General features: G+C 37.0%; 1 protein-coding gene across 6 annotated transcripts in view; it reads left to right on the top strand.

Moving 5' to 3' along the window:
* Window positions 1-14237, top strand: part of st18 (ST18 C2H2C-type zinc finger transcription factor) — a 62069-nt gene that overhangs the window by 6995 nt on the left and 40837 nt on the right. For 2 of the 6 annotated variants that reach the window (XM_079863073.1, XM_079863071.1), the window contains exon 1: window positions 8134-8545. The exons of 1 other annotated variant lie outside the window; for it this stretch is intronic. Coding sequence is in view for 1 of the 5 variants with exons in the window: in XM_079863068.1 (XP_079719194.1) it covers window positions 4337-4454; window positions 5158-5266 (227 nt within the window). In the remaining 4 variants the exon portion in view is untranslated. Of the gene's footprint in view, window positions 1-4336; window positions 4455-5157; window positions 5267-8133; window positions 8550-12614; window positions 12863-14237 lie in introns of those variants that run through there. 3 more of the 6 variants (XM_079863068.1, XM_079863070.1, XM_079863072.1) reach the window with 3 other exon arrangements.

The raw sequence follows: 14237 nt of genomic DNA, 5'->3' as shown, positions 1-14237 counted from the left end.
CTCAAGTATGCCACTGAATAGCGCGGGCTCAACACGCCATTGTAGCGCTCCAGTATTAAAGACCAATCTCGACGTGATAGAAAGACACAGTTTGTTAGAAGAGTTTTTAATATCACGGATATATTGCGCATGTAAAATGCTGTACAATATGTCTAAGACAGATTAACCTCTGCTATTGCAAAGTTGAGGAATCAGTAAATCCCACAGTAAAGAAAATCTTATCCCATCCCACACAGTCAACATCAAAGTATACTCATTTACATTCGGTAATCCTTGACGTCCACTGTGCTCGCTTCCTCTTGTGTTTTTATTTATTGTTTTTAAAGAGGTGCGGAAGGTTGCTATAGGGAAATTGTATTGTTAGATCATGCATATTGATATAGATCACGTGATAACATTTGCAGAAACTTACCTTTTTCTACTTTGTCTGGCTCTATTCCAAATCCTAGTGAGCTGACTACCTAGACGGGAGCTAAATAATGCTGCCTTCTTAAACATTTCATTTTAGTTCAGGGAGAAGGCAATTCCATAATGCATTGCAACAAACTCAGTGAAAATATGAACCCAAGATGGTGGACAAGGTGAGAGAAATATGAATTATACAGTGTATAAAGTGAAAATGTGCAGATGTTGAGTAGAAAGTTGCATTACATTACTTGAAGCCTTTAAATAAATTAAAGTGAGTTATTTTTTTTGTAATGCATTAATTATGCCTCACAATCCACCTTATAATGCATTATATTATCTAATTAACAATTGTAATCACATACTTATCTATTCATTTTCACCTTTAGAAAGTATAGTCCAATAAAAGACTTGACAAACAACCAAATTTCAGATGTAACAAGAATCTGCAAATATTATAACGCATTTTAACTTTGGCTACAAGTATTTATGAAAAGATATACATTACAAAGTACATTATGAATTTCCCAATGGGGAAATTTGGTGTGGTCTACATTTCTATATCACTTGTTACTCATACAAAACGGGTATAAACACAATTGGGTAGCACTTTATTTCGATGGTCCAAGTAACTTTGCAATTATGTAACTAGCAGTCATTAGAGTTTTAGCTGCTTAATATCTGATAACACTTGATTTTGATGCTCCCCAAAAGAAATTCTACTGACTTTGCAACAACATGTCAACTTATTCCTAAACTTTAACACCGAACCCTAAATTAACAGTCTACTAAAAGTCTGGGTAACACTTTATTTTAGTGTCTTTGTTACATATGTTTACATGTACTTACCATAGTAATATCAGTAAATGATGCATAATTACATGCAACTAACCCTCAACCAAATTCTAATCCAAGCCTAACCCTATAGTAAGTACATGTAGTTAATTAATATTACTCAGTACTTAAATATGTAATTACACTGTAACAATGACACCTTAAAATAAAGTGTAACCAAAGTCTGTTACAGTCTACTAATACTCTAATGAGAGTTAGTTAACATGTAGTTGCAAAGTTACTTATACTGTAGTTTGTAGAATGTCTAAACGTGGACCATCAAAATAAAGTGTAACCCACAAGACAAACACAGAATGCATACACATAAAAAATATCCTTATTTAACAATTTAATCAATGCAGGCACAAACGAGTTTTTCAAACTTTTCAATTTACACCATGGGATTCTATATCATCTTCCACAGTTTATAACAAGTATAAAGTACATGAGACGGGTCAAGTTAAATTCTTTGAGACTGGATACTATAATAATCTTTCTGACCTATTAGTTTGTATTATAAATGTTAACTTTAGATTTCACAGAGAGGTTTCTGTTTATTTGAGTGTCAGGCTGTATTATGAATGAATGAGGCATTTATATAGCGCTTTCATATGTACTACTGTACACCCAAAACGCTTTACAATCCAGTCAGGGGATCTCTCAACCACCACCAGTGTGCAGCGTCCACTTGGATGATGCGACGGCAGCCACAGTACAATGGCGCCAATGCGCTCACACACACCAGCTATAGGTGGAGAGGAGAGAGAGTTAGCAGCATGCTAACATCACATGTCAGTGTTGGAATCAGCTCATGCAATCAGTTCAATGCAATCCACACGAGGAGCGTCGTTTTTACAGTATAATCTTGCAAATCAAACCCTTATGAGGTTCTATTTCTGTTGGGATGCATGCATCCCACTAGGCTTTTGTATCAGAGCTATACTGATCACGATCCTGAATTATGATCAAGTTAGTATCTCTATGATTACTCAATGGATTAGTTTATCCAAAAATTAACATTTTTTGTTTCATGGCTTTATTACAAGTGTTCTTAAGCCTCACTGATAGTTTTGTGTGAGAAACGGACTGAAGTTTATGTTGCTATTTACTGATAATCTTTCCTTCCAATAACTATATATATATTATTGGTAAAAAAAATATTTTGTGTTCCACAGAAGACGGTAAGTCATCCATGTTTGGAACATCATGAGGGTGAGTAAATAATGACCATTTCAATTTTTGGGCGAACTATTCCTTGATTTTTCAGTGATATTGGTTATTTTGGGCAGATGTGTGACACAATTGAGTGTTCCTGCATTGCATCTAGACTGAATTTGGATTTCTGTTACCCAAATATGAGTGCACATCTGCTATTCTGCCCACAGGTCCATGGAGGCACCTAGTTAGGAAGGCATAGATAATCACTTCAGGCGATGCTGGAGACCACCTTGTTAACCAGCTCCACAGCAACACACCGCATACATCCCTGGAGGACTTTAGGTTGTTGCACTTGTGAGTCCTATAGTTTCTAAACCTTATAGATTCCAAGAAGCGAACCTAGAATCCAAAACGCAGGAGTCAGTGTCACTGACATTTTCATACAAATCCAATGATCTACAAATTATTTTAATCTGATCAAGCTGTTCTCCAGGTATTGGTTGGCATCCTATAATTAGCATTTGCTCAGGACACTCTTGCTTTGATTGAGAAAGCAGGCATGGACAGGTGAGTCTCTCTCACAGGTGTTTTTAAACCATTTGACACACTATCAGTGGACACAGATGGACTCCATTCCACTTATTATGCGCCTTGTTAAGACAATTTGCTGCACCTGAGCAAAGCAGAGTTTGTCATGACAATGGCGCTGTGTGTGATGCATTTCTTTTTAGGCCTTTATAGTTGACCCGAAATGAAAATGGTCTCATTTACTCTCGCTCGTGTTGTTTCAACTTTATTTCTTGTGTAGAACTCAAAAGGACAAATTTGGAAGAATGTTCATGCTGCTCATGCAATCAAAATGGATGGGGGCTGGAGCTGTCGAGGTACCAAAATGAGAAAAAAAGCGTCATAAAATTAGTAAATTAGTCCATAAAACCTGGGCTGTAGATCCAGGGACCCTCAGGGGGCCACAAGATTGTTTTGATGTATTTTTTAGGGCTTTAAAGCCGCATTTTGTGACAAATGCTATACAAATATTACATTAACATTTTTATTAAAAATGTTTTTCTTCAGGTTTATACATCTAACATTATATAATAGTGGCTAGAAAAAATATACACTTACACTACCGTAAAACCAATTTTTTCCTCTGCCTCTGCTCACCAAGGCTGCATTTATTTGATAAAAAATTCAGTAAAAACTGTGATATTGTGAAATATTATTACAATTTAAAATGAATAAATTGTAATTTATTTCTGTGATGCAAAGCTCCTGATTATCAATTCTGTAAACAGTCGTGCTGCTTTTTTTTGTGTGAAAACCGTGATCATTTTTTTCAGAATTCTTTAATAAAAAGAAAGCATGTATTTCAAATAGAAATCTATTGAAACATTATAAATCTCTTTACTGTAACTTTTGATCAATTTAATGCATCCTTGCTAAATAAAAGTAAAAAATAAATCTTACTAAAATTCAGTCAATAGTTTCTAGATAATATTTTAATAATTAGTTTGGCTTCAGTACAGTACCTATATAATAGCCTTTTTTATCATGTCTTCATAATATCAAGCTTTTTCTCACGCAATATATATAAGCCCAGCTGTCCTGAAAAATCCCAGGTCTATGTTTCAAATCTTTAAAAATGTAAAAATATATTTGCTGAAAATCAAAAAATCGCTCCACTGTAGTGCTCTTACATTTGTGCATCAAACCAGGTTTGACATAAATGATGACATCGGTTCTTGGTCTTGTAGTCAATCACAGAACGTTATGAATATGCTGAAGCATCAATTCAATTTGTCCAACTATAGTGGATGTAAAAAGTAAGTGAAGATTTTCACTGATTCTCACACCAAGCTATTGTATGACTTAAAGTGATGTGAAATAAAGTGCATGCATCATAAATACTACGTTTATGGTGCAATTTTGTTCTTTTTAGAGTCCTTTTGACAGCCCTTGGCCACTATATGCTTCCGCTGTATGGAACAGAGAAGTGCGAATCTCCTTTTGTGTTCCACACAAGAAAGAAAGTCATACTGTTTTTGAACAACATGAGGGTGAGTAAACAACATAATTCTCAGTTTTCATGAACTATAGGTGCTAATAGGCCAACGAAAAATGTTGGATATTTTTTGAGTTCACTGGATTAGAGCGCTCTAATTGAGCTCTCAAAATGTTTGGAACAATCTTCCGAATACTGCAGTAAATGTGGCACAGTAAGCATTTCTATCAAAAGTATAGAGTTATTCGACATAGCGCGTGTAGGATTGACTAAGGCACATAAACAACAGGTTCCAGATGCATTTAACTTTGCTTACATAATTGGCGGACTAATGCAAAAAGCTTTTAGACATTATGTGTGACCCAGTGTGATACTTTTATAAACGCAATCAAACATTTTCTCCAAACATGCAGTGTACTTTGAAAAACGCAGACCTTTGTGTGACATGTCATTTCATTTCGCCCACTTTAGCTCTAATTTTCCCTCTAATATACACCTATTGTGGCATGTTTTTTTTATGAAACCCCAAATCAAACACCCAGAATGCACTTTTATTCACTTCCTGATGCTCTGGACCGCACGCCCTCGATGGAAGAGTATGTGCACCATTAAATATTATACTTTCAGCAACAGAATATTCAAGTGCAAGGATTTTCTTTGTTTCATGTCCACTGATGTTTTGATTCATCAAGACTGTTGTAACAAAGCTGATCCCTTTTAAAACTTATTTATGTGTCATGTTCTTTTTCTTTCGCCAGCTGTCTCGGCACATTACGAGAGATCAGCGACGTCTTGACCGAATGCACTGGAAATCAGATTGCCCGGTCTTTGGATCTTCGAGAACACCCGAGACAGGTTTTCCATTAAGTAAGACGCTTGTAGCGACAACTCTTCACTTGTGTTGCGGGAGATTACGGAAGAAAGAAACATGTAGTTTAATGTTGTAAGTGCGTCCGACGGCCACGCAATCTGTCCCCTCACACATATAGAAGTGACAAACCTCCCCGAAAGCAGTTGCGGAATTAGACTTTCAAATGAAATCTACAACAAGATCAACCGCCAAACCTTTTGTAATGACTTGCCCTTCTGTCTCTGTTCCTCAAAATTCACGCTCGGCTGATGAAAAACTCGCCGGACATTGTGCTTGCGCCTTATCCTCTTGAGAGAAGAACAAAACAGATATGAGCTTTCTCTGAACCCGAGGAAGGAGGGGGTTGAAAGGGTCTTGGCAAGAATATACGCGCACACGCACACATGCGGAGACACGTCAGATGGGAGCATCTTGTGGGCCCCTCACTCATTTTGAGGACTTGGCCATGGGCGTCCCCCCTCAAACCCTCTCCTCGCCCTCCAGAAGTGTGGCGCTCTTTGTCATTGTAATCCAGACTCTATTTGTTAAAGGCTCACTCGCTGTTTGCTCTCGCCGATGGGTGTACATTTGCACGCGTGTGTATTTACAAAAGTCAGCGGGCTGAAGGAGTGCCGTGACATCATTGCCGCTGGGTTTTTTTATTGTCACACCCTGTATATGCGGTGTCCTCCAGACGGCCCCCCCTTACCCAACCTTTCTCAAAAGTGATAGTCTACAGGGAGAAATTACACCTCATCACTCCAGTAATTACTAGTCCTGCTTCTCTAAGTCACCAAACAACATCAAACCCATGGGCCGGGTCACTCTACAAAACGAGTGACATTTGTGTCTCTGTATGATATATAGCCCATTTTAGGATAGCTGATGCTTTTTGGGTAAAGCTTTAAAATGCATTAAATGTATCAGTCAAAATCAAGTAACTTTTAATGTATAATGTACATACATATAATGGATTATTTAAACAATTGATTATTAGTGCTGTCAGATCGATTAATCGCGATTAATCGCGTCTAACATAAAAGTTAGTGTTTCTATAATATATGTGTGTATATATATATGCATTATTATATATACTGTATGTACGTATATATGTGTGTGTGTGTGTGCGTGCGTTTATATATATAAACATATATGCGCGCACACACACACACATACATATATTATATAAACACAAACTTTGTTAGATACGATTAATCGCAATTAATCGATTTGATAGCACTATTGATTATAAAATATTTTGTAACATTTTAACTTTTGTTGTTATATTTGTCAGAAGGGGACAATTCGTTTCATAGACCATATGCACCAGAGAAACATGATCTTTAGAATTTTGTGTTTGATTTTGCGGTAGCTCTGTATATTTCTATGGCATCGCTGTTGAAGAGTAATTAGCTGGAGTAATTAGTGGATTTACAGTTATCATGAGAATTGTAATATTTGAAGTGGATGTCATAACAGATGTTAGTTGACCGAGAAGGTTTTAAAACAAGCGGTTCTTTCGTAAATCCGTAAGATCTTACCTTCATGCTGTGAAAATACAAACCGTAAGACAGAACACAACGAGCGCAGCGCTGAAAAGGGGCGGGGCTACGTAAGGCCTATATATAAATTTGATCATTGAAAAGTTTGAGAAATATCAGCATTAAATGTCTTTTAAGGTCAAATTCAATGGTAAAACTGCCTTTATCTCTTTAAAAGCATAATTATGTACAATGCAACTTATTAACAACACATCATTAATAAGAAAAAGAGTAAAAAAATTGTTTTATGTTATATAAACTTTAAAAAATATATATATATATTTAAAGCCTGGAAAAGGCACCCCTTTCATATAATCTCTATCCACTAATCTTAAAATTTCAACCATGTTACTAATATTTTTTATAATAATAATAGTGAATAATAGTGAACTATTCATAATTTTTCAATTTGTCAAAATATCCACTTGTATGATAACTCGGAATTATTTGTACGACTTGCTGAAATTATATGAGATTGTACAATTTGGATTATACTAAAACACACTTTTATAGTTTATTTTCCTATTATAATTTTAGTTTTGAGGTTTAAGGGTTAAGGCTTTATGGTTGGTCTAGGCTTAGATTTGGCATCTCTAGCAAATTGTTCCCTCTTCTCATGAGACCGTGCTGGAAATATCAGCATTCGATTCATTTAGTCAAAATAACTTCCCCTCCTTCTTGCAGAACCATCTCCTTTCTTCTCTGATGATGTGTTTACTGGCGAGAGGGCGGGGCAACCTGTCACTCACATGAGATCGACCAATAGCAAACCACAACCATCCAACGAACCAATCAGTTCCCGATGAACAAAATCAAGTCCCGTTCCAACATTTTTCTTGTTTGAGAAGCCAAATATGTCACAATAATAACCTACGTTTCATGCCGACTTTAACACGGCAATTTATTAAAACTAAAACGCATCATTTATCTGATTAATAATTCCCAATCTCACAAAATGACGGTTAATAATCACCTCATCCGTTTCACAGAATGACCCGGCAGCACTCGTGCAATACATAATAGCATAAAACCGGGGTAAGACTCATTTCAGAAAGGGCATGGAGTGCAAATAAGGAAAAAACATCCACCAGGCCGACCTCTCATTACATATACTTCTGCTTGTTGTTTCCGTAGCAATAAAGTGGCAGACATTGGAACTGGTCTGTTGAGCCATTGTTATCATCTCTGACCATCTGCTACCGAAGGCTGACATTCCATCTCATTTGCATGGTAACTGATATGGGGGGAGGAGAGATTGTGGGTGGAGTGGGATGGGGTAAAGGGGGGGTGTGTTTGGAAGGACATATGCCCAAACCCCCATCACAACAATATATACGTGAAAGTTTAGCTTTTTAAGGGACGCAGTTCAACGCAAACACGCACCTGCATGCACATGTTAGGAAGAGCAGGATAAATCAGTGTGTGCATGTGGAGAGGAAAAAAAACTGTCTGTTCCTCCCCTCTGTGCGCCGGTTTTTATGTTTTGCGGATGTGGGAGTGGAGTGAAGTGTGTGTGTGTGTGTGTGGTAGTGGAGGGGTTGCTGTTGATGTGCAAATGTGCATCATATTGAGAGCTTGTGAATAGGGAGGTGTGACGTAGAAAGAGAGCAGAACGCAGGTGCTTATCTCGGGGCTGTCACAGACATAGTGTGTCATATTCCTGGGGACTACCTTTCAAAAGCTACCGGCTCCAGCGCTAGAGCATCAGCCGAGCAGGGACCACACAATCCGCAGCTAACTTTCAGCAGCAGTCAAGTAGGTTGGTGCTACGCTTCTTTTTTTTTTTTTTTTTTGATGTGACAGTAGCTGTAGCCATCTGTGGTCGGTGTTTGGGTATCAAATCGAGCTGTTTGTCTTTGAACTGACAGGATGTGTTGCTGTTGACAGCTTAGTACAAAAGAAAAGTTTTGAATGGGAAATAGAATTTAGAATTGTAACATTTACTTAATCTTTTATTTAATAAAAGATACGTTTTTTATTTTATTTATTGTTTTAAAAAGTAAAATACAGATTTTTTTTTCCTAGCTTTTTTTGTATTTTTTATTTATTTTTTACTTTTTTGAGATTAGCTTTATTGTTCGCTGAAAGCGACTTCTGTTCGCTCTAGGATTCAGAGGGCGCAAGGGCAGATTAGACAGCTCAAACTGTGTATTTGAAGAAGAATGACCTATTTTTAATCACACAGATAACAGTAGATGTTGTCTACCTAAATGAAAGTCGCTGTGCGTGTGCCGGAGGGTTTAAAGCGAGTCTTAGACGTGTTAGCATTGTGTGTTAGCACAAAGCTTGGGCTTTCGGTACAGCAGCTGAGCACACACAGCCCTTCCTGTCTTTCATCTCAAACTTTCAGGCTTCGGGCTGCGTTAACACTGCCTTCTATCCTGCTGTCTTTAGGTTGTACGGCATTTTGGTTTCGGTTTGGTTTTTAGCAGTTGCCACCTGGAAAGCAAGCTCAGATATGCGTTCATGTGGCGTCATGGATAAAACAGACTTTAGCATTGTGTTTTTGTCTGAGGGTTTACGTTTGAAACTTTTAGATGAGCTAAAACTGGATGTGTGCATGAAGGAGATTTTCATTCTTAGAAATTATTACTGTTTATGTTGCAATGGCATTTTATAAAGCAGTTCACTTTAACTTCACATGCGAGCTGAATTTTCTAAATTGAAATTTAATTCTGGAGTCACTGCCATGTCAACAGGTTAATTTTCTAATAATATTTTTCATTGCTGTTGATGAACACTTTCAATACAAGAACTTTTTCTCAGGCCAAAAATATTTATTACTTAAAACACCTAGTTTAGTGAATGTTTTGTTATCTAAAATTAGTCAAGGTAATTTTAACAAATGAATCATCATATTACCACACTTTGGTTATTACATTGATTTGTAAGCAGTTTTGTGCTGTACTATGCAAAGACAATCTTCATGAAATAATATTTTAGTGAAAATGGCAGCATTTTGTTAATCTAACAGAACATTTAACTAAAAAGTACTGTAGTTTTGTTTGTTTAAAGCCAAAATCTCTAATAAATCAGATCACCTTTTATTATTTAACTATTCGTTTTGTCATTCACCACTACTAAAGCAAAGTCAACAGAATTGTGTTGCTTAAGCAAGCTGAATGATGTCTTATCTTCCACTGTCAGGCTCATTACAGGAGCGCAACAGTTTCATCCAGTCGTGTGAGAGATCAGGGAACTGTCCATGGTGCTGCTCACCAAACTGGTGCTGAACAGACTCTCTCTTCCTCACAAACCGGCCTCGGCTTTGTTGAAGGTCATCTGGGTTCGGCTTTAACCTTCATGACCTTTTGACCTGCTCGTTTACGCCTACTCAGCTGTTAGAAAACATTCAAACCACGAGTAAAACTCCCAGTGCAACTCAAATTAACACTTCGGTTCAGCTTCGTAATGCTAAACATCAACACGCTGCCATTTGCAATGCCATTTTAGCCCAATAAATCAAGAGATACGACACCAAAACGTTCACATGGTAATTGTGTACCCGTGTAACATCTTGTTACCTGTTTTTTTTTTTTTCCTGAACCCCTTGCACAAAGCCATCCATGCACAAACTTCACTTGGTTAATCCAGGCAAATGAATTTTGTGGGTTTAATTCAACAAGGTTTTAAAAATGTTCCATCTGCTGTGGAGCAGCTGGTGATAGACTGAATGTAATTAATTACTTAACTTTTGAACAGTAGTCCAGGAAAACAGAGCGCTGTGTGTGTGTGTGTTGGAGAAATGCAAGTGAAATCAGGAGCATGGCAGGAAGATTACACACAATAGAGCAACGTTTGATTTTTAGCACCGACCGTTTGATGCGATGACTCCAGAATTATATTCGCAATTAACTGAAAATGTCCAAATGAAAACAAAAGCCACTGAATCCTCTCCATCTGATTGGCTTAAGCGTTTGTGAGAGATTTAAGCGATGCATCAAATGTTTCTTTGAATCTGTAGGCAGATATCTTTCATATGACAGATAACCAAATGTGATTGTGCGAACTGAGAAAAAAAAAAAAAATCCAGCATGAAGATCAATTTGTACTCAGGCAAAAATAGAAGTAAAAAAGTAAAGCAGGAAAAGGCAGTGAGCCATGTTGTGTAATTAAAATTACATGGGCCTTTTTTGACACTTTTTTTCCCTCTGAATATATTTCAACATCTACCTTGATAGCAGTGTTACCTCATTGGCTGCGGGTGTGTTTGTTGGCCTAACTATAAAGGATCTGCCTGCACCCTTGTGGGTTGGGAAGAATTAGGATTTATGAATTTATTTCCTCTGTTGTATTGTTTAAACAGCTTTGGTTCAGTTTTGATCCTTTCCTATGCCTTTGAGGCTGTTCCATGGTGTCAGCTGTTGACTGATAGTAAGAGAACTGCCGCACAGTATGAATGAAAGAGAAGTAGCGGTTGGTAAACACTGATAAGGGATAAATAGAAAGCGGTCAGGCAGAGATAGTTCAGTGGGAGCCCAGATTGTGTGCGGTCTGGTAAAATGAGATTCTAAGCCTGTCCTTTTTTATTCTCCCCCCCCCCCCCCCCCCCCTTTAACCACACCATCCACCACCCCTTCACCACACACACACACCACCCCTTCACCACACACACACACACACCATCCACCACCCCTCCGGATTGCGTTTGTCTGGAAAATCTCCAGTGACCTCGCTCGGCAAGTCCTAGGCTTTAGAAATCTTTTTTTTTTTTATTTTTTTTTTTTTTTAATGGTGTGTGTGTGTCTCTGTTTGTTTTGTCTACTGACATGGGTCAAGTTAGCCAATAGACATGTCCCTGCTGATTATGGACAGCTGCCACTAATGTGAGTCCCACCTTAATGCATTTTACATGGAATTATGAGTAGAAAGACAATTTTGGAGTCAGAAGGACACAGCAGCCTGTGTAACGTTACCAAACGTCGCTCTGATATTAAAACGCATTTCTTTTTGTTTTCAAGAGCGATATTGGCATTTTGGCATTTTTAGCATTTTTTTGCATTGTTTTCCCCCAAAACACTGTAGTAATTGAAGTAACACTATATGTTTATTTTTTTAGTCATGGTCCTACATTTTTTATATTTAATTTTTCATTAATAGTTTTATATTTGCATCGCTTTGATTTTGAAGAGGGATTTTGGCAACGCACTCTATATCTTTATTATTTTCCCTAAAACTTTGGAGTATTAATATTAAAACTAATTGTACCTTATTTCAGCATGCTCACAGTAGAAAAATTAAGGAAATATTTTTTTATAAAAATATATAAATCAGAATTTTTTCATTTATAGTGTTACACTTTATATTTACATCGCTTTGATTTTTAAACGCGTTTCTTTTTGTTTTGAAGAGTGAAATCGCCAATGCACTCGTTTTGCTAAAGAAAAAATAGCACAATTTTTATTATTTTTTTTAGTCATTGTCACAGCATAAAGTGATTAAAGAAATGAAAATACAAAAGAAAAAATGCATAGGAATTTAAAAATATTTGATATTTAATGAATAGTTGGATATGCTTTATGTACTTAATTTTCTTTATTTATATTTAAATAGAATATTTAGGCTAATTCTACACTGCATATTTATCCTAATTTTGCATCTTTTGTAACTATTAATAAATACTAACATTTAAATATTATAAATTGCATTTACTATATTCTTGTTCAATATGTTAAGCCACAAACTGATGTTTTATTTAGGTTCATATATGAAAGCATTCTGATCTTTATTTATTTATTAATTCATTTTTTGACCTTTGCTTTGCTTTTTTGTTTATCCATCTTTTATGAGATTAGACAGTCCTTCATAAGGTATACCTTGAGGGTCACCATGTGGTATATTTATACTGAAAATAGTTCAGCCCATTGTGCGTCGCTGCCTAATGAGATTGGTGGTTAAATGAATGACACAAAGGCTGAAGGGGGAGAGCTGGGGGGATAGAGACCCAAAGCACTCGCTTTCCCCTCTCGCCACGCGACACAACAGCAAGACACGGCGTAACCCCGACCCCACCTCCTCTGCTCTCCACTAACAACACCTTTCATGTCGCTGTGAAAAGCTCGCGTGGATGTGGTAAGTCAGGTGGCCCTTCACTAACCCGCTGACTGTGTTTGTGTCCGTCTGTGTTTGTTAAGAGAAAGAGAGGGAAGTGGAGAGGTGGGTTGGGGGTGAGAAAGATGCTTGGCTGGATGGAGGGCTTGATCTGTGAAATGCATCAAGACAAGTGCAGTGCTTTTCGTACGCTGTCATTTCCAGGGTCGTGTTTGAGAGGGGTGATGCTCCTGGAAGCATGTTTCTGAGTCAGAGTTGAGACACTCTTCTTTAGATAAAACTCTTCACTGTAATTAATACATTGTTTGTCTTTCCGCATGCACGCTTTACTTTTGTGTTCGCCTCAATGTTCTCATCTTTAGCTGTGAAGCTTGTTCATTTGGGAACTAGTAGTTTTTGTTTAGTTCTGCTTTGGGAAGCGTGGCTTTTGATCATATGCATGGCGAGTTGACATACGTGTATTGCAGGGAAAACTAAAGTTGGTTCTTCCAAGATGCCAAGAGTCAAAAGCCAGATTTAGTGGACTTTACGCTACATGGTTAACTGATTATTTCAGGATGACTGTTGAATCAGAGGGTCAATTGATTTTTTTTTCTCAAAGTTTGCTTCCGCACAGTTGCTTTTAATAACGTGGTTAAAGTAAAAAAAAATTGTCATGATTTTTTTAAATTTGTGTAATTTAGTTGTTTTTAATATTTCTTTTTGATATAATATAAAATAGCGATTTTGGTTTCCCACAAATTTGGCATAACATTTAGAAATAGCATAAATGCAGCAATATTGAAAATTAATATTTTATAGTTCGCGACATGGCTTGAATATTTTTTAAATAAGTGTGTGGTTCAGATGTGATGCACACACACACACACACACACACACACACACACACACACACACACACACACACACACACACACTCAATGTAATATCTAAAGTTGTGGTCAATCACAATCTGATAAAAGCAAATGCAGAGAGTTTGAAATCTGGAAATTGAAACAACTTCAATTTATAAAGTACTTCTTTAGTGAACATTTGGTCCTTTGAAAGATGCATATCTTTTTTTTTTTTTCACTGGCTATGAGAATATGGGTTAAGAGTGTTCAGAATCCATCCTCTTTATTAAATCCTGGGGGTTAAGTCAAATTTACATTTCCTTAAAGATTATTCATTTTACTGATGCATATAATCATGTGTAAGTTCCATCTGCTGGTCTGGGAAGCTCGTTTTAAACTCATAATGTGGCTTTTTTGACCTTTTAAGTAGAAAATAGTGTGACCTCACTGTATGGTCACGTGTGTGTGTGTGTGTGTGTGTGTGTGTGTGTGTGTGTGTGTGTGTGTGTGTGTGTGTGTGTGTGTGTGTGTGTGGTTTGTGCATGCACGATTGTCCCTAGAAG

Source organism: Squalius cephalus, assembly GCF_949319135.1.
Source record: "Squalius cephalus genome assembly, chromosome: 25".
Lineage (NCBI taxonomy): Eukaryota > Metazoa > Chordata > Actinopteri > Cypriniformes > Leuciscidae > Squalius > Squalius cephalus.
Note: the sequence above shows the minus strand (reverse complement) of the source record. Positions and strands in the feature narration are given on the sequence as shown.